At 48.1% G+C, this 19,130-nt stretch overlaps 14 protein-coding genes and 1 non-coding gene across 15 annotated transcripts; 5 read left to right on the plus strand and 10 right to left on the minus strand.

Moving 5' to 3' along the window:
- Position 1: 1 nt before the first annotated feature.
- HPODL_02803 (Aprataxin-like protein) lies at positions 2-604 on the minus strand (the record flags this gene model as incomplete). Its single annotated transcript, XM_014077123.1, has 1 exon — positions 2-604. The coding sequence occupies one exon, from the start codon at positions 602-604 to the stop codon at positions 2-4; it is 603 nt and encodes a 200-aa protein (XP_013932598.1).
- Positions 605-655: 51 nt separating this feature from the next.
- Positions 656-1,717, minus strand: HPODL_02804 (Mitochondrial carrier protein RIM2; the record flags this gene model as incomplete). The annotated part of the gene is made up of 1 exon (XM_014077124.1): positions 656-1,717. One exon carries the CDS (start codon positions 1,715-1,717, stop codon positions 656-658), a length of 1,062 nt encoding a protein of 353 aa, XP_013932599.1.
- Positions 1,718-1,835: 118 nt separating this feature from the next.
- Positions 1,836-2,374, minus strand: HPODL_05346 (60S ribosomal protein L21-B; the record flags this gene model as incomplete). The annotated part of the gene is made up of 2 exons (XM_014077125.1): positions 1,836-2,298; positions 2,364-2,374. The coding sequence occupies 2 exons, from the start codon at positions 2,372-2,374 to the stop codon at positions 1,836-1,838; spliced, it is 474 nt and encodes a 157-aa protein (XP_013932600.1).
- A 212-nt stretch (positions 2,375-2,586) lies between these two features.
- On the minus strand, positions 2,587-3,356 carry HPODL_02805 (40S ribosomal protein S9-B; the record flags this gene model as incomplete). The annotated part of the gene is made up of 2 exons (XM_014077126.1): positions 2,587-3,158; positions 3,350-3,356. The coding sequence occupies 2 exons, from the start codon at positions 3,354-3,356 to the stop codon at positions 2,587-2,589; spliced, it is 579 nt and encodes a 192-aa protein (XP_013932601.1).
- A 202-nt stretch (positions 3,357-3,558) lies between these two features.
- Positions 3,559-4,776, minus strand: HPODL_02806 (Homocitrate synthase, mitochondrial; the record flags this gene model as incomplete). The annotated part of the gene is made up of 1 exon (XM_014077127.1): positions 3,559-4,776. One exon carries the CDS (start codon positions 4,774-4,776, stop codon positions 3,559-3,561), a length of 1,218 nt encoding a protein of 405 aa, XP_013932602.1.
- Positions 4,777-5,062: 286 nt separating this feature from the next.
- HPODL_05452 lies at positions 5,063-5,135 on the plus strand. Its single transcript has one exon. It is a non-coding gene; the product is annotated as a tRNA-Val (tRNA).
- Positions 5,136-5,273: 138 nt separating this feature from the next.
- Positions 5,274-7,841, minus strand: HPODL_02807 (uncharacterized protein; the record flags this gene model as incomplete). The annotated part of the gene is made up of 1 exon (XM_014077128.1): positions 5,274-7,841. The coding sequence occupies one exon, from the start codon at positions 7,839-7,841 to the stop codon at positions 5,274-5,276; it is 2,568 nt and encodes an 855-aa protein (XP_013932603.1).
- Positions 7,842-8,082: 241 nt separating this feature from the next.
- Positions 8,083-9,477, minus strand: HPODL_02808 (Essential protein possibly involved in secretion; the record flags this gene model as incomplete). Its single annotated transcript, XM_014077129.1, has 1 exon — positions 8,083-9,477. One exon carries the CDS (start codon positions 9,475-9,477, stop codon positions 8,083-8,085), a length of 1,395 nt encoding a protein of 464 aa, XP_013932604.1.
- Positions 9,478-9,552: 75 nt separating this feature from the next.
- HPODL_02809 (putative low-temperature viability protein) lies at positions 9,553-10,782 on the minus strand (the record flags this gene model as incomplete). The annotated part of the gene is made up of 1 exon (XM_014077130.1): positions 9,553-10,782. The coding sequence occupies one exon, from the start codon at positions 10,780-10,782 to the stop codon at positions 9,553-9,555; it is 1,230 nt and encodes a 409-aa protein (XP_013932605.1).
- Positions 10,783-10,895: 113 nt separating this feature from the next.
- On the plus strand, positions 10,896-11,328 carry HPODL_02810 (Anaphase-promoting complex subunit 11; the record flags this gene model as incomplete). The annotated part of the gene is made up of 2 exons (XM_014077131.1): positions 10,896-10,968; positions 11,075-11,328. The coding sequence occupies 2 exons, from the start codon at positions 10,896-10,898 to the stop codon at positions 11,326-11,328; spliced, it is 327 nt and encodes a 108-aa protein (XP_013932606.1).
- An 82-nt stretch (positions 11,329-11,410) lies between these two features.
- Positions 11,411-12,730, plus strand: HPODL_02811 (Glutamate 5-kinase; the record flags this gene model as incomplete). Its single annotated transcript, XM_014077132.1, has 1 exon — positions 11,411-12,730. One exon carries the CDS (start codon positions 11,411-11,413, stop codon positions 12,728-12,730), a length of 1,320 nt encoding a protein of 439 aa, XP_013932607.1.
- A 48-nt stretch (positions 12,731-12,778) lies between these two features.
- On the plus strand, positions 12,779-15,187 carry HPODL_02812 (Vacuolar amino acid transporter 3; the record flags this gene model as incomplete). Its single annotated transcript, XM_014077133.1, has 1 exon — positions 12,779-15,187. One exon carries the CDS (start codon positions 12,779-12,781, stop codon positions 15,185-15,187), a length of 2,409 nt encoding a protein of 802 aa, XP_013932608.1.
- A 40-nt stretch (positions 15,188-15,227) lies between these two features.
- On the minus strand, positions 15,228-16,646 carry HPODL_02813 (putative transporter; the record flags this gene model as incomplete). Its single annotated transcript, XM_014077134.1, has 1 exon — positions 15,228-16,646. The coding sequence occupies one exon, from the start codon at positions 16,644-16,646 to the stop codon at positions 15,228-15,230; it is 1,419 nt and encodes a 472-aa protein (XP_013932609.1).
- A 43-nt stretch (positions 16,647-16,689) lies between these two features.
- HPODL_02814 (uncharacterized protein) lies at positions 16,690-18,297 on the minus strand (the record flags this gene model as incomplete). The annotated part of the gene is made up of 1 exon (XM_014077135.1): positions 16,690-18,297. The coding sequence occupies one exon, from the start codon at positions 18,295-18,297 to the stop codon at positions 16,690-16,692; it is 1,608 nt and encodes a 535-aa protein (XP_013932610.1).
- Positions 18,298-18,530: 233 nt separating this feature from the next.
- On the plus strand, positions 18,531-19,130 carry HPODL_02815 (uncharacterized protein; the record flags this gene model as incomplete). The annotated part of the gene is made up of 1 exon (XM_014077136.1): positions 18,531-19,130. One exon carries the CDS (start codon positions 18,531-18,533, stop codon positions 19,128-19,130), a length of 600 nt encoding a protein of 199 aa, XP_013932611.1.

The following is a 19,130-nucleotide window of genomic DNA, read 5'->3' on the forward strand; positions in this document are numbered from 1 at the left end:
ACTAGTGCGACGACCTGCGTTTTTTCCCGTAGACGATGCGGGCCCGTTTGCGGTCCAATTCCTCACGCAGCCGTTTGAAAGAGCTGCCGTAGTTTATTCCTCCGTGCACCAGGTCCTGTTTGAGCAGCGTCTTGCAATACTCCTCCTTCCAGCGCGGGTCGTCTGCTGCCAGCGGGAACTCGTCCCATCGGATCGCAAATTGCGTTGCAAAGCTGTTGTAGTGTTTTTTGTTTTTCACCCGCTCGCTGCACAGGTCCTTGGTCATCACATGGATGTGCAAATTAGCCATTGACGGGATAGAATGGCAGCACACCTGGATATAGTCTGAAATTTCACCACCAGGGACGGCATAATGCTGTGGCCAGTTGGATACCACCATCTCGCGCGCCTTGTCGATGTATTTCTCCATTTTTTTCCGGAACTCGTCGTCTGCAAAGGCCTCCTGAGGTCTCTCGAGAGTCTTCTCTATTGGAATCACGAGATAGTGAACCAGACTCTTGGGATACAAGTCTTTGATGATAAGTGCGTTGTCATCGTGAAAGAGCAGCCCCGGACACGAGCCCGGGTTCTTGATGTATTTGGCAAACTCGTACTTGAACGACATGGTAGCTAAAAAAACCCGTAGCCATTTAAATTATTCTGTCTGCTATGTACATTAAAGTTTAGACAAAATGCTGGTAAACAGCTCCCAGGTGCCAAACATAATCATGCTGTTTGGCACCGTCCGCATCAAATGCGGCGTCAGACCACCGTACATCGACGCCAAACCTTCTTCTTTAATGACCAGTTTAAAGCATTGGATCAGACCGGTGTATTTTGGCCTGCCGTCCTGCGACGGTGCCTGTCTGAGCCGCGTCCTGACGACCTCGTGCGGATACGTGATCAGACTGGCCACAAATTTGGCCACACCAGCAGACCCGGACCGTGCAAACCAGTCCATCATCTCACTCGGTTTCCTGCCCTCGTTCTGCAACCTTTCGGACCGGCGATGAATAACCGACTTCATTTGCTCGTACAGCACCCATTGGAGCGTGCTTTCTGCAGAGCCCAAATACGACGCCGTCAATCCTCTGTACAGAGCAAAGACTCCCTCGTGCTTGACAATCTTCACCAGACAGTCAAACGAGTTTTTGTACGTCTTTGTAGTGGCGCGGTCAAGCTGTAGACGGGTCTTGACGAGCCAGATCGGGTTGGTGGCCGTGCTGGTCACAAAGCCGGCGCTGATGCCGGCAAGAAGATGCACTAGCGAGCTCTCCTCGCCTTTGAACGCAACCGAGTTCTTTATTAGGTCTTTCGAGTAGCCGTACGTGAAGAAATTAATCGACCGAGCGGGTATCACGCCCACGAGATTCGGCCCCAGTCCTTTGAATAGCGCTCTAGGTCCTTCGACCGTGTAGACGTTGCGTAAAATCATTAGTGTTTCCTTGAAATGCAGCGCTGCGCCGCTCAACATGCCACCGTTGCGCAGCCCACTCTTGTAAGCGTCGCGATAAACGCTGGATTGCAGTCTGGTCTTGACAACATCGAAGGGAGAGGTGAATACTGCACCACACATGCCTCCTAAGCCTCCAGCAACAAAATGGACCCACGGCTTGACCTCGCAGGACTGCGCAGAGAGCTCAGGAACCTCCTTGCGGACTGACGACGTCTCGTCGCTTGCAAAGTACGGTACACTCTCCTCGATCTCCTTCTCTAATCGCTCGATGCTGTTATTCATTATAAAAATTTATTTTTCAGCACAGCCAAACTAATATAGGAGAATTTTCTCTGGTGACATGTTACAAGCACAGTCGGTTACAAGTCAGTCATTTTTCACTCTACTAATCCATTACTCACTAAATGTAGGTCTCGTAGGCAATTGGAGCAAGGTTGGTTGGGACACCAGCAACGACCTTGGATGGTCTTGGTGGAGCTGGCTGTCTCTTGAGCAACACTGGCTCGCCAGAAGCCTTGGCAGCGGCCTTCTTAGCGGCGTTCTCCTTGACTCTGTTCAAGAACTCCTGTCTGCACTTGGAGTGCTTGACGTGCTCGATTCTGACGTTCAATCTTTTCTCAATGTATCTGTTTCCAACAACCTTGTAGACAATCACACCAACGGAGCTCTTGGTCACGTTGAAGACAATACCAGTCTTTCCGTGGTAGTATTTGTATGGCATACCCTGCTGGATGGATCCGTTGACCTTGATGTCGACGATGTCTCCGACCTTGTAGGTCTTGAGGTACACGGACATAGGCAGCGCTCCGTGTTGCTTGAAGTCACGACTGAATGCGTAACGAGTTCTGGATCTCAAACCATGACTGTGTGTTAGTGTTGGGAAAGAGTCTGGCGCGTTGGAGCCCCAGACGAGGTGCTGGTCACTTACCTTTTACCCATCTTGAATTAATTATAGAGTGATAATTGAGTACGGATTTAAAATTTTTCATATCAAAACCCGGTGCAGGGATGTAAGAATTTCGTGCTTTCTAGCCCAGTACAAGATCACGTGGTCTTATCTGCCCCAGCACCGATCCACTAGCGAGCACATCATGAAGAACCGCACCAACCCTACTCTGCTTCCTGCTAATCTGTATTTTCCAATTATCTACTTACTCGTCGTCTTCCTCTCCCTCCTCGGCATCACCACCAGCAGAAGCCTGAGACTTTCTCTTGTTTCTACCTGGTCTTCCTCCACCGTATGGAGAAGTTGGAGCGAAGTCAATGTGCTTTTGAGAGTCCAGTCTGACCATGAAGGATGGGATGGTCACGATCTGCTTTCCAACAGCAATGTGTCTTTGAGTGATCAAGACTCTAGCGTGGTGAATGGACTTGGCAAGACCAAGCTTGAAAACTTGGGTCTGCAGTCTTCTCTCAAGGAAGTCCTCAATCTTCAGGGACAGAACGTAATCCAACTTCATCTTGTCTTCTGGCAAGATACCGACTCTGACCAGTCTTCTGATCAAGGCGTTACCCTCGAAAAGTCTCTTCTCATCCTTCTCGTCTCTGGTAAGCAAGTCTCTGGCAGCTCTTCTGATCTTGGACAATTGGAAACCAATTCTGTAGATCTCGTGCTTGTTCTTCAGACCGTATTCACCGGCGAGTTTCAGCTCGGCATCCAATCTGGCGGACTCGTATGGTCTCTTTGGGACCGAGTAGGTCTTGGAGTGGGTTCTTGGAGCTCCTACGGGTGTTAGAGAATCGAGAAACAGGGATTTACGCTACTTCAAATACAACATCGAGAGCCCGCCCAGAGGGCCAGGTTCTTGCACTGAAGTGTCGGGGGTTCAGTGCAAGTTTCTCATGGAGTGTTTGAAAGAGCTGAGGTCCCGAAACCTCGACTGGAAAACGTCCAGTCATGTTTCTGATACTTACTTGGCATGGTGTTGGATGAAGAAATATTTTCGTGAAAAATTATTTTAAAAGGGTGCGAGTGCAAATATTGACATCACGTGGAAGTCACGTGAATACCTCTGCACTTTCATAAAAGCTCCCCAGGCCCCCTGTTTCACTGCTTGCTCCCTACACTCGAATCCCTTGCAATCGCCACTTATCTATTCCACCTACATACGCATTGCCCTGGCCTAATTCGTTCTCTGTCTCTTGTTCGCCTGCTCCTCGCTCACGTCCGCGTGGTAGTCCCTGATAATGGAATCCACGTCCTCAATGTTGAGCGGCCTCACGTCTCCCATGAGCTTGATCTTGGTGGTGACCTCTTTAATCTGGTCGTCCGACAGTTTCAGGTTCAGCTGTTCCACACGGCTCTTGATCGCGTTCCATCCGGTCAGCCTGTTGGCGAAGTGGATGTATCTCGAGAGGCCGAAATCTTCAGGGTTTAAGATCTCATAGGTGGATGGATTGGCCAAAATGGCCTTGGCGTGGATACCGGCCTTGTGGGTGAATGCGCAGAAACCGGTAATAGGATTGTTGAATGGAATATTCACCTGCACAATATCTGCCACCAAGTTTTCAAGGTCTCTAATTTTTTTCAGCTGATACTTGGACTTGACGTAGTCTGGGTCGGCAACGATCATTCTGGCCATAAATCCACCTAGCGGCACAATTCCGTTTCTCTCTCCAATACCCAGCACACATGTGTCGATATACTTGGCTCCAGCCTCGAGAGCGGTGTAAGCGTTGGCGATGGCGCAACCGGTGTCGTTGTGGAAATGGGTCTCAATATCGCAAGAAACAACCGACTTGATCGTTCTAATAAGCTCGTAAACCTGTCTAGGATTGGCACCGCCAACAGTGTCGGCAATTCCGATTCTATTCACGCCGAGCTTGTCGACCGTGCTGTAAATATTGAGCAGATCCACAATGTCAGATCTAAACGAATCTTCGGTACTGAACCGCACCTCAACACCTTTGGACTTGACAAACTCAATCACCTCAATCGCGGACTTGGTGATGTACGACATGTCCTTACCGTGGGAATGCTGTCTCAAAAAGCTCGAAGTTCCAATGAAGATATTCACTCCGTCCACCCCGGTCTCCACGGCCACTTTTGCGTCGTGCATGTGGCATCTGATGTGCGTGAGAATCTTGGATGTCTTCAATCCGAGCTTGCAGATGGCCTCAACCTCCTCGCGCGCCTGCTCGGACGCCACAGGCGACGTCAGCTCGATGTAATCCACACCAAACTCGTCAAGTGCTTTGGCGATCTTTAATTTCATGTCTAGGGTGAAAAATGCGTTTGCAAACTGCTCTCCCTCTCTCAGGGTGCTATCGATGATCTGAAATTTGGACACATTCGAAAGATAATCGCTAGGATTGGGTCCGTACGGGTTAGTTTGTGTCATGTTGATGGAGAAAAATGCGCAACGATAGCTGTTAAATCTAAAAATTTTTCACCGATATATGACTAAATCTGAGAAAATTGGTCATCAAGTGCGGAACCGGCGTAAGAAGATTTTTTGCGCGCACTAATATTTCCTATTTCTGCTGCAGGCAGACAACTTTATAGGCCCATTCTACCACAACCCGTTAGATTGTAGCACACGGTGTTGTCAGTGTGCACAGTCGAGATCCTCAGTGCATTCTCAATATCTGGTATGTACCACTATGATAGTAAGCAGGACGTGAGTAAGTCGTTTGGTCTAGTGGTTACGACGTCCCCTTCACACGGGGAAGGTCACGAGTTCGAACCTCGTATCGACTACATCGCCATATTTTTTTAAATATGTTTTTTTCGAAGCCATGGTAGCACGACAGGGTCCCATCCTCTATTTATGTTTTTTACACCACAGCGTCCAATCCGTCCAATCCTCTATTTATGTTTCTTGCACATATCGCGGTTCTAATCCTTTAATCCCTTTAGGTTGGTATATAAGGCGCGGCTAAGGTTTTTGCAGAGCGTTGTCTCGTCCACTTGGTCCTGAAAGCTGATCAGATTGCTTACCAAAAACGAGTCCAATCTACAGATAGGGAAAGTATCTGGGATCCTGTTCAGCAAACTGACAAATTTGTCCATTTTTGCTGCGATATTGGCCTCGTCGTCAACGTCCTGAAAGACGTTGTTATTGTTTAGGAATCGTTCTATCAACTCCGGGCGCTCCAATTGCAAATACTTTTCGAATATTAGCATCTGCAAAGACTCTGTCTTGGAGATAGTCGACGACGTAGATGGCGGACTCTCGCTGCCGCTTGGTTGCAAGTCTGCTGGTAGTTTCAATGTCCGAGCAAAATTCTCACATGCTTCGTAATCCTCTAGTTTCAGAAAAACTGCCACCACTTTTTCATGCTGTGCCTGTTTGTAGTATATGGCTGCCTCCAAAAGGGAATAAAGGCCTTTGTGTGCCCCCACTATTTCAAGACACTGCTCAGCTACATTTTTGCGATCCAGTATCGACATGGTGTCTTTGCTTATTTGCAGCAAATAGCGGTAAATTTGATCGTGCAATTCAATAGCTTGAGAATGCTCCCTAGCGGACTCCAGCTCCAAGAACTCATAAAATTGAAGTTTTGGAAGTGGTAATGATGTGTATTTTTCGACAATCTGCTGCATACCGCCCATCTCTATAAGCTCCCTAAGCAGTGATAAAATTAAGTCTCCCATAAATTGTTTTTCTCCCTTGACTGTCACCATATAATGCAAATACGTTCTTCTGTGCTGTTTTGACAACATTTGCAAAATCTTGACGTCCTTGAAATTATGGTCTTTCAGCTCAGGGTGCATAAACAGTTGAAGTCCATATTCGGGGTATTTCTCGAGCAGCCAGTTGCCATGCATTTCAACCAATGGCTCGTCGCAAGTGAGCAAATACTGAACCATATAATTCAAAGGGTCACTTTCCTGAAACTTGGGGTCTGTAAGTTCCCCTTGTAGTAGCTTTCTCCAGTAATAGAGCGTCTGGCTTTTGTCTCCCAGCTTTTCATAGAATTTTGCAAGATAGTAGTAATTTTTCGTCTCAAGTAGCATCTCGATAATTTCGTTCTTACTGTACTTGATGTTATTCAATTGTGCCAGAAATTCAGGCGATTCCAAATTCAGTCTGGCCAGGTTGAGTTCGATGGTTTTCAAAAGATCGCGGTCTTTTGCCTCTAAAATACAAGTGGACAAATATAGTTGCAGAAAATCCCTAGCTCGAGCGCTGGCGCTGTATTTGTTTCTAATGTCTTCTAGCTCGTCAGCCAGTCCTCTAAAAATCCAAACCGAGCCAAAGATTTCGTCTTTAGGGACACCCAACGCATACAGCAGCAGACGCGGATCGAGATGGTCAACGTTGCTAGCCCACAGATCATAGCACTGGTCAAAAATTTCATATTTGAGGCCGAGAAGAGCCAACAGATGGAGAATAAACAGTTTCTCGACCTCGTTGCAAACGTCTGGATTTCTGTATTCGTCCAGTATCTCGTCAAATATTTCTAAACAATTGTCCTTGTTAGCGTTGTGGTACACCTGCAATAGACGCAGAGGCTTGGCTTGAAGCTTAATTAGTCGGATATTTTTCCCATCTCTATCGTATACTAAAATGCTCGACATGGTGCCGTAGTGCTGATCAGATTCCTCTGCAATTTTCTGGACCTCTTCTGCGGTGGACTGATATATTATTGGCGTCCGTTCCAGTAGTGACTTGAGACCATCGTCATCGGATTTGAAGAGATGACTAACATTTGTGACCCCAACTTCAGCTTCAAAGTCGAGCGTCTGCACAAGCTGTTGATCGTGAAGCGAGTATATTTTGAGCGACTTGCCAAATGCGCCAATCAGGTACGGATAGTCGACCTCCAGAGAGCTGGGGTAATCTGGCCAGGTAAAAGTGCCTCTGGAAATCTCCCCAGAGAAATTGACCACCATTCCCATTGAAGGGCCATCAGAGGACCCACAGGCCATCAGAAACTCGTTCGTTCCTAGGGCCGATATCTGTGGATGGGACTCTTGTGAGGGGAAAAGCGGGATTTTTTGTCCTTGAAACAAATCAATTAAATCGTAGCTCGTCTGTGAGCCAACTGCAACATAGTTGGACCGCCTGACACCACGCAGAGTACCTGGGTAACTGAAATCTTTCGACAGCTTGATGCTGTCGTCAAATATACGAACCAATCGGATGCTCTTGCTGGTAAAAACCGTAACGTCAGTATACACATGCCAGTCTATATTGCTCACGCTTCCAATGTAATTTTCTTCTTTGGCGTCCAGTTTCCTGTCGTCCAAATCTATGCACACGTCATTGACATCCTTGATTTTTCCTATGTTTGCTGGGGACAATTCAGGAAGAATGTACGCTTGGATAGTTCCTCCACTCAGTACGAGCACCTTCGCTACCTGTGGGAGAAGCAGAATTTTATCTATGGGCTTGTTCTTACTGCTGAATTGCTGTCGTGAAACGGCCATGTATCCTGTCTCGTCATCGATCCAAAACATGTGGATCATTTCTCCAAGACTCGTCCCAACATACAAATTGAGATCGTACGTCTCAATCGCAGATATCTGGGCAGGCTCCGGCGCAGTGTCCTCATTGGTCAACGGTACATCATGTACTATATCCGTTAATGAATACGGTGAAGACGGCGGCGTTGTCATTCAATGGCTCGCAAGAATTGTGCATGTAATTGCAAATAGCGATAAATTAGTAAATTATATATTTTATTTTTCAATTTATTATTTATCCAAAGAGCTTGAGGTCGGACTTCAGTATAGCCTCTCCCTCCTCAGGCTCAACTTTCTCGGCCTCTTCTCCCATGTCTATTTTTCTACCCAGCAACGATGCGAAGAACTCATCGATCTGGTCATCATTCCATGTCCACTCGCTCCTCTTTGGAACTTCAAACTGTTGCAACGGTTCCTGCACAGTGTATTTCAGTTTGCGGCCTTTCGTAGCCTTGCGGTCGTAATTCTTGTGTATTCTGTTCGAGCTCATCGTCACAATCGCAGCAGACGAGGCCGCTTTGTCAGAAATCTTCTTATCCACCATGTCGTTCAGCAGGACTCTGTAGAAATCGTCGTCGTCGAATAAAATTGGCTCTTGGTCCTTTTCCATTCCTAATGGAGTTACACCACGCCGGTTCAGCTTCGTTCTCTTCACCAATCTCTCCATGTCCTGAAGATTGTTTTGGACTTGAGAATATGCGTCTTGGTTGATGGTTTGGAATTTGCCGGACTGAAGAGCAGATGAGCCAGACGCAGCTTGCACTTTCGCAGACCACTTCACCAACACGTTCTTTTTGAAAGGTTCCAACACAGAATCGAATTCGTTGGTCTCTTCGTATAGAGAGGCCAGTGATCTCTTTTTGGTGCTGGTGGCGGGAGCTTCAATTTTGTCTTTAGCATATAATTTTCTGCGCACGCTAATTGTCTTCTCTAAAAGCTCAAGCACCTTTTCCTGCACTTTATCAACATCTTTCTTTTCCTTCTTGGATAGCGAATCGTATATTTCTGTGTTCAGTGGTAGTTGGTTGGCAGACACAATGGCCTTTTGTAATTTTATTCGACTGTCTAAGATCAGATCGAATATTCGATGCTGACTCAAAATAGCGTATCCCTTGATAGCGTCGCTCTTGGCGGTGGCAGATAGCCTCGAAATTATTTGCTTTTTCTCTTCGGCCAGCAGCTGTGATATCCTCTCTCGTTTGTATGAATCAGCCACCGACGATGCATCTGAATCGTTGTTTCCGCTTTCCTGGTCGCTCTTGTCATCCTCGCTCACCTCGCTTTCCTCGCTTTCTTCGCTTCCCTCGCTGTCTTCTTCAATCTCACTATCAGTCACGTCTGCTAGAATATCTGAATCGTTGGACTCTGCCTCCTCAGACTCACTGCCCTCACTTCTCGCCTCATCTTTATCGTACAGATCACCGCGGCTCACCTTCTTTCCCTTGTAATTCTCGCCCAGTTCCACTCCCCTTAACCTGCTGCGGTTCTGAACGTAGTGTTCACGGGAAACCTCGTCATCGCTTCCTTCCGACGAACTGTCTGGCTCGTTTTCAATATCCACATCCTTGAATACAGGCTTCGAAAGCTCCTTGGCAATTTCCTCGGCCACTGTCCTACTCTTTCTAGCCATGTCTAACACTAAAATATTTTTTTTAGACAATAATTAAATTTTTTTTCCCAAGATCTTCGCACGACCTTCCCCAGATTACATACGCAGCTTCTTCATATCATCAGCCAAACCTTTGAACGTAGACACGTCGCCCCCGTTGCTTGCCTTCTTGCGGCGAAGAGCAAGCTTGCTCCGAGACACACTGTCGGCGGCACGCTGTATTTTCTCGAGTTCTCTATCCTTTTTCACGATCTTCCTGCCACCCTTTTCCAATGTGTAATTATCCAGGAAATCGTCCACCAACGCAGCCAGATCTTGACGCTCGTTCTCAAATGCAAATGGCTCGTACTCTTCTTCCTCCTCCTGTTCGTACCGCTCCTTCATCACGTCGAATTTGTCATCAATAATGGTCATCTGCTCTGTCCGGCACAGAGCAGATGACGACATGGAATACGACGAGGTATCGGTCTTGGCACCTTTACGACGTCTTTCTTTCTTCTTTGAGCTCTTGCTCTTCATTGCTGTGGCGCCAAGATCAGGCAGACTGCCGACTTCGTCTTCGTCCTCGTCTTCGTCGTCAAATTCGTCTTCACTGTCCCAATCGTTGGCCACTTTGCTGCGACTCTGCTCTTTCTTGAACCGACTGAAATCTTTTTCCCAGTCGAAGTTTCCTCCCTCGTCGTTGGAGTCGTAGTCGCCGTACTCGTCCTCATAATTGTCCATATCCCATTCGTCATACTCCTCGTACTCCGAATCCTTCACAACTTCAGGCTTTCCACCCAGGAGCGTGCCAAAAACGTCCACGTTATCCTCGTCCTGATCGGGATCTATATACGCCTCGTCTTCTAAAGCCTCCAGCACTTCTCGCAGATCAGGATTCATGTCAGGCTTGAAACCAGCGATATCGTCCTGGATGTTCTGCTGACGCTGGTAATCATATTTGACTGTCTCTTTGGACGGCAGAAGCTCCGTGGGCAGCTCCACCTTCTTTGGTTTGTCCTCTCTAGCTATGAATATACCCGTTTTGTCCTCACCGATAGGCTTCAGATGCTGCATATAATCGTACTGAGAGTCATCGTATGTGATTCCATACAGGGCTGCTTCTCCCTCATTTTTTCTGATGTCTCCCTGGGCAATTTTCAAATCCAGCTCTTTTTGGAGGTCCTGCTTCGTCTCCAGTCGCTCTCGGGCATTTCTCTTTCTCTTCTCAATCGGCACAAGCACACGTTCCCCGGCCTCTTCGTTGTAGTAAAGCGGATCCTCGTGCGCACGGTGCAAGAGCGCATAGCTCTGCGCCGTCTTTTTATCTATCCACTTCTTAGACATGTTGAAAAAAGAATAAATTGGAGTGATAAATTTTTTTACGCCGCACAGCGACTCGGAGACGCGACGTTTATTTATTTTATCTGATCTTGAATAAAACAGTTCCCAAGTAGAACATGCAAATAAAACTCAATAGCTGCTACGCAATCTATTCGTGGCATTGGGATATTCCCGAGGACGAGGTGTGTGGTATCTGCCGTGTATCCTTTGATGGGACGTGCACAACCTGCAAATACCCGGGAGATGAGTGCCCACTAGGTAAGTACAAAAGCCCCTTTACTTCGCTAACACACAGTCATTGGAGAATGTCAGCATGCTTTCCACATGCATTGCATCTGGAAGTGGTTGGAGACAGAGACCGCCAAAGGACTGTGTCCAATGTGCAGACAGCCGTTCACCATGGACAAGGACAAGGACGTCAATAAGGGCGTCAATTTGCCGGAAACCAGCCGGTTTGCCACAGCAACAAACGAAGAATTCCTCGCAGATATGCTGGAACCGCAGACCACAGACGCGATGTCTGTTCAGGATCTTTCTGGAGGAGACTAGACGACTGGTGTTTTGATGCGGATCTGAATCTAATTCGGTGCACGGATGTGGCATAGATTTTTCCAAATCTCTTTTTTCCACTATGACTGATCAGAAGAAGTTCACTATTGTGGTGAAGGTGGGGTCCTCGTCGATCGTCGACGAAGTGACCCACGAGCCACGGATTGCCAATGTGTCGATGATTGTGGAGACGCTGGTCGCCCTTAGACGACAGGGCCATCGTATCGTGCTGGTTTCTTCCGGGGCCATCGCTATAGGACTACATCGCATGGGCGTCGACAAGAAGCCAAAGCGTCTGTCTGCCGTGCAAGCGCTTGCCGCATTGGGACAGGGGAAGCTTCAATCCTTGTGGGACAGCATGTTCAGTTACCGCAATCAAAAGACTGCTCAGATCTTGCTCACCCGGAACGACATCACGGATTTTTCCCAATTTAGAAACGCTGAGAATACCTTGATCGAGCTGCTGGACATGGGCGTTGTCCCCATTGTCAACGAGAATGATACAGTTTCTACGCAGGAGATCAAATTCGGTGATAACGATACGCTTTCTGCCATCACTGCTGGAATGTGCAACGCGGACTTCCTTTTCCTGCTCACCGACGTCGACTGTCTCTACACAGAAAATCCGCGTCTGAACCCGAACGCAAAACCGGTCGTTTTGGTGAAGAACATGAACAGCCTGGAAGTGAATACTAAATCGTCGGGATCGAGCATTGGCACTGGAGGAATGGAAACCAAGCTGATTGCCGCTGATTTGGCCACCAACGCCGGTGTCACCACTGTTATTTGCAATTCGCAGCGGCCACATGACATGATCCGGATCGCCCACTATATCTGTGAAATGGACGCTCACATCAGAGAGTCTGCGGAGATCCTTTCTGCAGAGTCGCACGAGCAGTTCCAGATCACGAATGCTGCCGAGTTTTCCCAGTTGCAACACCAGAAAATTCCGCTGCACACGCGATTCATTGGCCAACCAAGAAATGCCGTCAAAAACAAGGAGTTCTGGCTATTGCACGGTCTCAAGCCCGCCGGTGCTCTGATCATTGATCCCGGCTGCTACGAGGCTATAACTCGTCGAAACCGGGCCGGACTGCTACCTGTGGGGGTCATTGGTGTTGAAGGGGAGTTTGGACAGCTTGAATGTGTGGATATCAGAGTAGGAATCAAAGACAGCGCGACCGGCAAGTGGGACAGGTCCAAGAGCACCGTTAGCGTGGGACGCGGACGTTGCAACTACTCGTCGTACGAAATTGACAAAATCAAGGGCCTGCATACGCACGAGATCCCGTCGGCCATTGAGTACTTTGATTCTGAATACGTGGTCCACCGCCACAACCTGGCCTTCCCGCTCCACAAGAACTCGGAACTTGAGCTGCTTATGCGACAGTCGAGCATTTAGCACAGCCGTACAAAATTTTTTTGAGGAAAACTAATCTCATCATCCATCATGAGCTTACCGATGAACATTCAGTCGGCCCCGCAAGGCAGAGACACCGATTCCGAGGAGTCGGTGAGACTTTCGGAGCAGCTCAGACGTTTTGGGTCGAAACCAGGACCCAATGAGGGCCAGAACCAGGTGCCATCTTCAGTGTTTGAAGACGGCAATTTTTCTGCCAAGTACATTAGCCAGGACACAAAACAAGAGCTCAGCAGCTTGACGTCGCAAGAGGGCCCGGAAACCAATGTCTCAAACCCTGTCACGATAACTGGTGGGTTTCGCGAGCTGCACCCCGTTACCACGCCCCTTGGCAGTGTGGGGCCTCGTAATAGAAGACCCAGTATGCTTTCGAACCTAATGGCCAGCACATATAGCGACAAGCCGCGGTCCTCAGGACGTGGCAGCGCTTCGCCGATCCCGCAGGCGGTCGAAATTGTGGAACGACATTTGAATCACTCTCCTGTTCGGGACGCCAACTCGCCGGCTGGCACGCATTTCGACTCGCTCAAACGCCAGGGCGGAGACATCACTAGAGATATATACAACTGGGTGAGTGACCAGAAGATTTCTGGCACGCCTTTGCGGAGAGTTGCCAGCTCCGGCTCACTGCAATCCACGGGAACGTCGTCAGAGTTACGAATGCCAGGGGCGTTTCGCCGCGATTTCATTGCGCACAGAGCTTCCGATGCCGATGGTGAAACGCCTCCTGCTGCCGACCTAGTCAGCCACCACTCTCGAAGACGTGTGAGACGGCCGAAGGCCAACTTTATGACGCGCAATTTCATCGAGTTCCTGTCTCTGTACGGCCATTTCGCTGGTGAAAATTTGGAAGAGGAGACAGGAGACGAGCAGGAATTGGAGCAGAGCGATGTTAGTGACATCAGTGACGCGAGCGACTTTGAAGAGGGGGACGAAGCAGCTGATGAGGCCGACTTGTTGCTGTCGTCGTCTATTTCTCCAGGTCCCACATATAGAAGTGACCGACGTGCGAGATCGTCTAATATTTCTGTGGGGGACCCCAACAGAACGCGCACAAGACGCAGAATCGCCACCAAGCCCCGTGTTCGCAGCTATTCGTCGCATAAAACGTCGAACCAAAAAGCCTTTTTGCTTCTGCTCAAGGCGTTTGTCGGAACAGGAGTGGTGTTTCTCCCCAAATCTTTCTCAAACGGAGGCCTTCTATTTTGCAATGTGATGATTATGGCCTTTTCCGTTATTTCCTACTACTGCTTTATGACCCTGATCTGGTGTACCGAGCGCAGTCGAGTGTCTGGTTACGGTGATCTGGGTCTCAAGCTGTTTGGACCAAAGCTTCAATTTTTGATTCTTTTGTCGCTGGCGTTGTCACAGCTTGGTTTTTCGAGCAGTTATGTTGTGTTTGTTGCGGAGAATTTCAGGGTGGTTGTCAATACCTTTTTTTCGAGCGACTACGGTGTCGGTGTGTTTGTGGTGGTCCAATTGCTTATTTTCCTTCCGCTTTCACTAACGCGAAATATCAGTAAGCTCAGTCTGATTGCTCTGATTGCCGACGCTTTTATTTTGCTGGGTTTGGTTTACATTTACTCCTGTTCTGGGGCACACTTACTTATCAACGGCGTTTCGCCTAAAGTGTCTCTTTTCCAGCCAAACACATGGACTCTGTTTATGGGAACAGCGGTGTTTGCGTACGAAGGTATAGGCCTCTTGATTCCAATCAAGGAGTCTATGAAACATCCGGAGCAGTTCCAGAAACTGCTTATTTTGGTAATGGTGGTGGTGACCGTGATTTTCGTGACTCTGTCGACGATCTCGTACTTGAGTTATGGTGACGACGTGAAGATGGTGATTTTGATGAACTTCCCGCAAACAAATTTTGCTCTCATCATTCAGATATGCTATGCGCTTGCCATTTTGCTGTCGACTCCTTTGCAACTGTTCCCGGCTATCAAAATTTTTGAGTCGTACCTTTTCCACAGAGATAGAGCTACCTGGAGAAATAAAATCAGAAAGGACTCGGAAAACAAAATGCGGAGCGAGACACAGCAGCTGTTTTCTGGTGTACCTATTTACGACTCGACGTCACGCGATCTGCGCCAGCTGATCCAGAGTATGCCGGAGGACGCAGTTGACGACCAGGGCGTGATGTCTGGAAAGAGCGATTCCATCATCAAATGGCTCAAAAACGTGGTGCGCGTGTTCGTTGTCTTGGCCATGTGTGCGATCGGATACCTGGGCTCGAGCGATCTTGACCGCTTCGTGTCACTCATAGGAAGTTTCACGTGTATTCCTCTGATTTACATCTATCCGCCGCTGCTTTATGTTAGCAGCTTCGAGGAGCTGAGATGGAGCTCAAAATTGGCGAACGGTCTGGTGCTGATCATTGGAATGGCGATGATGGTGTATACAAGCTACCAAACTATTTCGTCGTGGGGTAAATAAAGCATTAAGGTTGCATAGAATCAAATTCTCTCTATAAACGTTACTCGTCTTCTTCCTGCTTGGCCAGCTCCATAACCTTTGGCCAATTCGTGCGCGCCAAAAGCACAACCTCCACCAATGTAAGCAGAAACACAGCCGCGCTGAGTCCGATCCACAGGCCACGCACCTGCAAATCGAGCTTGAACGCTAGTATGTATGCAAGAGGACAACCGAAGATGTAGTATGAACACAAACTGAAAACCGAGCCAATATCTTGGCGACGTTGGCTTCTCAGCAGCCCCTGACAGGTCACGTTGACCATATCGTAACATTGCGTGAAAAAAAGTACAGGCAATAACTTGTAGCATTCTGCCGCAACAATTGAATCATCCGTGAAAACCCTCGTGATCGGCCTCATCGTGATCAGTAGAAAAATACAGACACTGATTCCCAAAGCGAAGGTGGCCTTCATGCACATATTTGTCGACTTTCGGGCAAATTCCAAGTTGCCGGCCCCAATAAATGATCCTATTCTGGTGGAAATGGAGCAACTCAAGGCGAACGGGACTTGGAAGATAAGAGACCCGACAGCTGCACAGATCGACTGGGATGCAAGGGCCGTTTCCCCAAAATATGCGGCGGCCAGCGCCATGATTTCAAACGCAAAATATTCGGCCTCCACGGAAACCAGTGAGAACAGGGCCAGATATATCTGGTCGTACAAGCCGCTGCACATCGCTTTGTAACTAAACCCACCCCAGCACTTGCTGCCATCAACAAAGACCGTGTAAGCTATTAGGAGCAGCGCCATCAGCCAGAACGACAAAACTACCACCGCTGGTGCGCCGACGTATCCCCAGCCAAAAGTGAACACAAACACATATGTCAAAACCAAACTCAGGGGAGATACTATCAGAAGCACATATGTGGAGGCATGGAATATCTTTTGAGCCTGTAAGTACCGCTTGCCGACCTCGAATATCAACAGACCCGGGATACCGAACGTGACGATCCGCAGATAAGTCTGGGCGAGAGACGCCAGCTCGGGGTCAGGCTGGAGGGCACTTAGCACTTTGCCGCTGAACCAGCACAGAACAACCATCGGAACTAATAGGATGATGTTCACGGCCAGGTTTTTCTGCACCACCTCGCCAACCAAAGCATAGTTGCCTGCTCCGTATGCGTGAGGAGCAAACGAGTCCACAGCGGTGACTGCACCCTGAATAACACCTAAATATGTGATGTTCATGTACATGGTGGCCAAACTAGCTGCACCCAGTGCCTGTGCGGAGACACGGCTGACAATCAGCAACGGACTCACGCTAAGGAAGTATTGCAAAAAGAACGCGACGATAAGCGGCATGCTGTCTTTCCATATCAGCTTGAGCTCGGTGACATAGTTGAATTTGGCCGGAGGCTGATCCTGCTGGCTGTCGCTTTCTATAGCCCCGTAATCGGGGACTTTGCGTGTAGCCTCCATTTGAAAATAGTTGCAAAAAATATTTTGGCCGAGGTTCCATTTTTCACCAAATTCTCTTATCAACCATTTCGAATCTGACAACGGAATCGAGTCGTTCTTTTTTTGCCGACCTCAATTCTTCAAGAGAAGGCGGCATTTTTTCATGTGAGTCATACAGCTGGGTCCGTTGGCCTTTGACATCTGTCAACGTCACGTTTGGATCGCCTTTTACAAAGTCCTGTTTAGCAGGCTTCGAACGAAGTATACGATTAGACCAGCGGAGTAGGCCTAACGATAGAACCAAGCGAACGACTGTGAGCAAGGAAAATATAAGAATGGACAAAAGTAGCCCTGTAATGCTGAATGACTCGGTGGTCTCGTTGTATATGAAACGTTTCATCCACGGATACACGCACATCTTGATGAACACGATCGCGAGCGTGAATACAGGCAGTCCGGTTCTCTTAATCAGCGTTTCTGGGTACTCGTCCAACGCTGTCAGGTTGGACCGGAAGCTGCTGACGTAGTCGCTCGCAAACACTCGGGTATACTTGTTGTAGATTGCAGGCTTTATCCTATTGAATTTAGTAATGTAGGCGTGCTTTAGCCAGTCCACGAGCAGTTCTGAGCCAATCACGGTAAACATGGGGCCCATCAACAAGCCGATCCAGTTGTTAAGGGTCGTAGAAAACGTCACGTGGCTGTACCAAGAGTTTGGTCTCAGATTATCGAATAGTGCGGTGGCCGACGTGTTTGTGTAAAGTTGATACAGGTTCCGGGACGAGATAATAAATAGCATCACCAACATCTGAAACCTCTCGTTTAGGTCTGCGCACGAAACTTGAAATAAGCCTTCTCTTTCAGATCTCTTGAAAACCGAGCTTTTCAGCTCAGCAAACTGGTTGGACAAAATTAGTGTGAGAAGAGCATTAGAGTAGGAGTTGATGGCGACGTTGAGGGCCATAACCTGATATGCCAAAACGTAGGAGTGCAGAGTCAAGTAGCAGACACTGACTGCACTGACCACAAGGAACTTGGAGAGTGTATTTCGCGAGGTGGCGATTGGAATGAAGTACACCACTTTGATGATGTCTTGGCCAATTGCACTCAGTAACTTGTCGGCAATTTCCAGAACGCCAACCATGAAGTAAAGTTTCACTGCCGTTCCGGCACGAATGTTGTGGTACATTTTACTGGAATCCAGATTCCGTAGGAGCACCAGGCTGGACAAGATAAGCACCATCGAAACAAAATCGTTTTTGGTTCGATCCGAACGCAGCGTCAAACTGTTTCTGTTTGTGAAGCACGATCTGATCAAATGATATGTATGAAGCGCAAATCGCAGGGGCACCACAGTTATCTGTTTGAGGAATACAATCACGCAATAGACCAGTCCAAAACACATGAAGTTCTCCAGAAAAACAGGCAGCTTTACAAAATTCAAGAGCAGCTCTGAATTCACTGCCGCATCCTCTTCATCGGGTGTTTTTGTCTTGTCTGTCTGATCGTCTTTGTATATATTCAACTCCGTGAGCAGCAATCGCCATAGAGTGAAACTGGACGGTTTATGGAACTCGATTCCGCTTCCCAGCTGGATTTCACATGTCTGTTGCTGATGGTCGTCTGCAGAGGGTGGCTTGGCGCTTGGGGAGCTCCCAAGTCGTCTTCTCATGAACAAGAAAATGATCTAAAAAATATTACAGGATTTCAGCTAAGAATTCGGGCAAGGGCAGAGAATTAAAGAACACTGTTCGGAATAGTAATAAGATCAATTTAACTACATTTGGAGCTTCCAGACACCTTCTGATTGGCCAAGATCCCTGGAAACCGCCAGGCCTCTACACTCGTGCATCCAACACATCACAAGATTAATTACACTAGCTAAACTTTTTCCCCAACATATTCATGCCCTCAGTAAACACGCTGGACCCGATTTTGGCTCCATACGAGGGTAAAGACCTTCTCATTCCCAAAGAGGCAAATATGCTGACGTACCAGCTCATAGAGAGATTGATGGAGCACTCGTGCGACAAAGCCACCCTGAAATTGCTTGCCAGGTACTTGTCAAAACAAAGCTACGAGGAACTAGTCACAGAAAGAATCATCAACCATTACTGCGGGTATCCGCTGTGCGATTTCCGAGATCCAGGCCGGATCAAGGAGATGCAGATTAACAAGCTTGTATCGAAACTCAAGTTGCCTCGATCTTACAACCACAAGTACTGCTGCAAAAAACATTACCAGTGCTCGGAATTCTACAAGCAACAGCTCGGCACCGACGCTCTTTTTGCGCGCACGAAGCTCGACCTGCCCCAATTCCATCCAAAGGCGCCCGAGTCCTCGATTATTCTGCTCGACGACATCTTCGATCCAGAGGGCAAGGCGAATCCGGACGATATCATGCTTCTCTTGCGGGAAATGAGTATTAGTGACCCGCATTTAGAAACCGACAACCTGATCGACCAGTTCAACAACATTGTGATCCGTGAAAAGAACATTGAATAA

The sequence above is a fragment of the Ogataea parapolymorpha genome, chromosome VII, assembly GCF_000187245.1.
Source record: "Ogataea parapolymorpha DL-1 chromosome VII, whole genome shotgun sequence".
In the NCBI taxonomy this organism is placed as follows: domain Eukaryota; kingdom Fungi; phylum Ascomycota; class Pichiomycetes; order Pichiales; family Pichiaceae; genus Ogataea; species Ogataea parapolymorpha.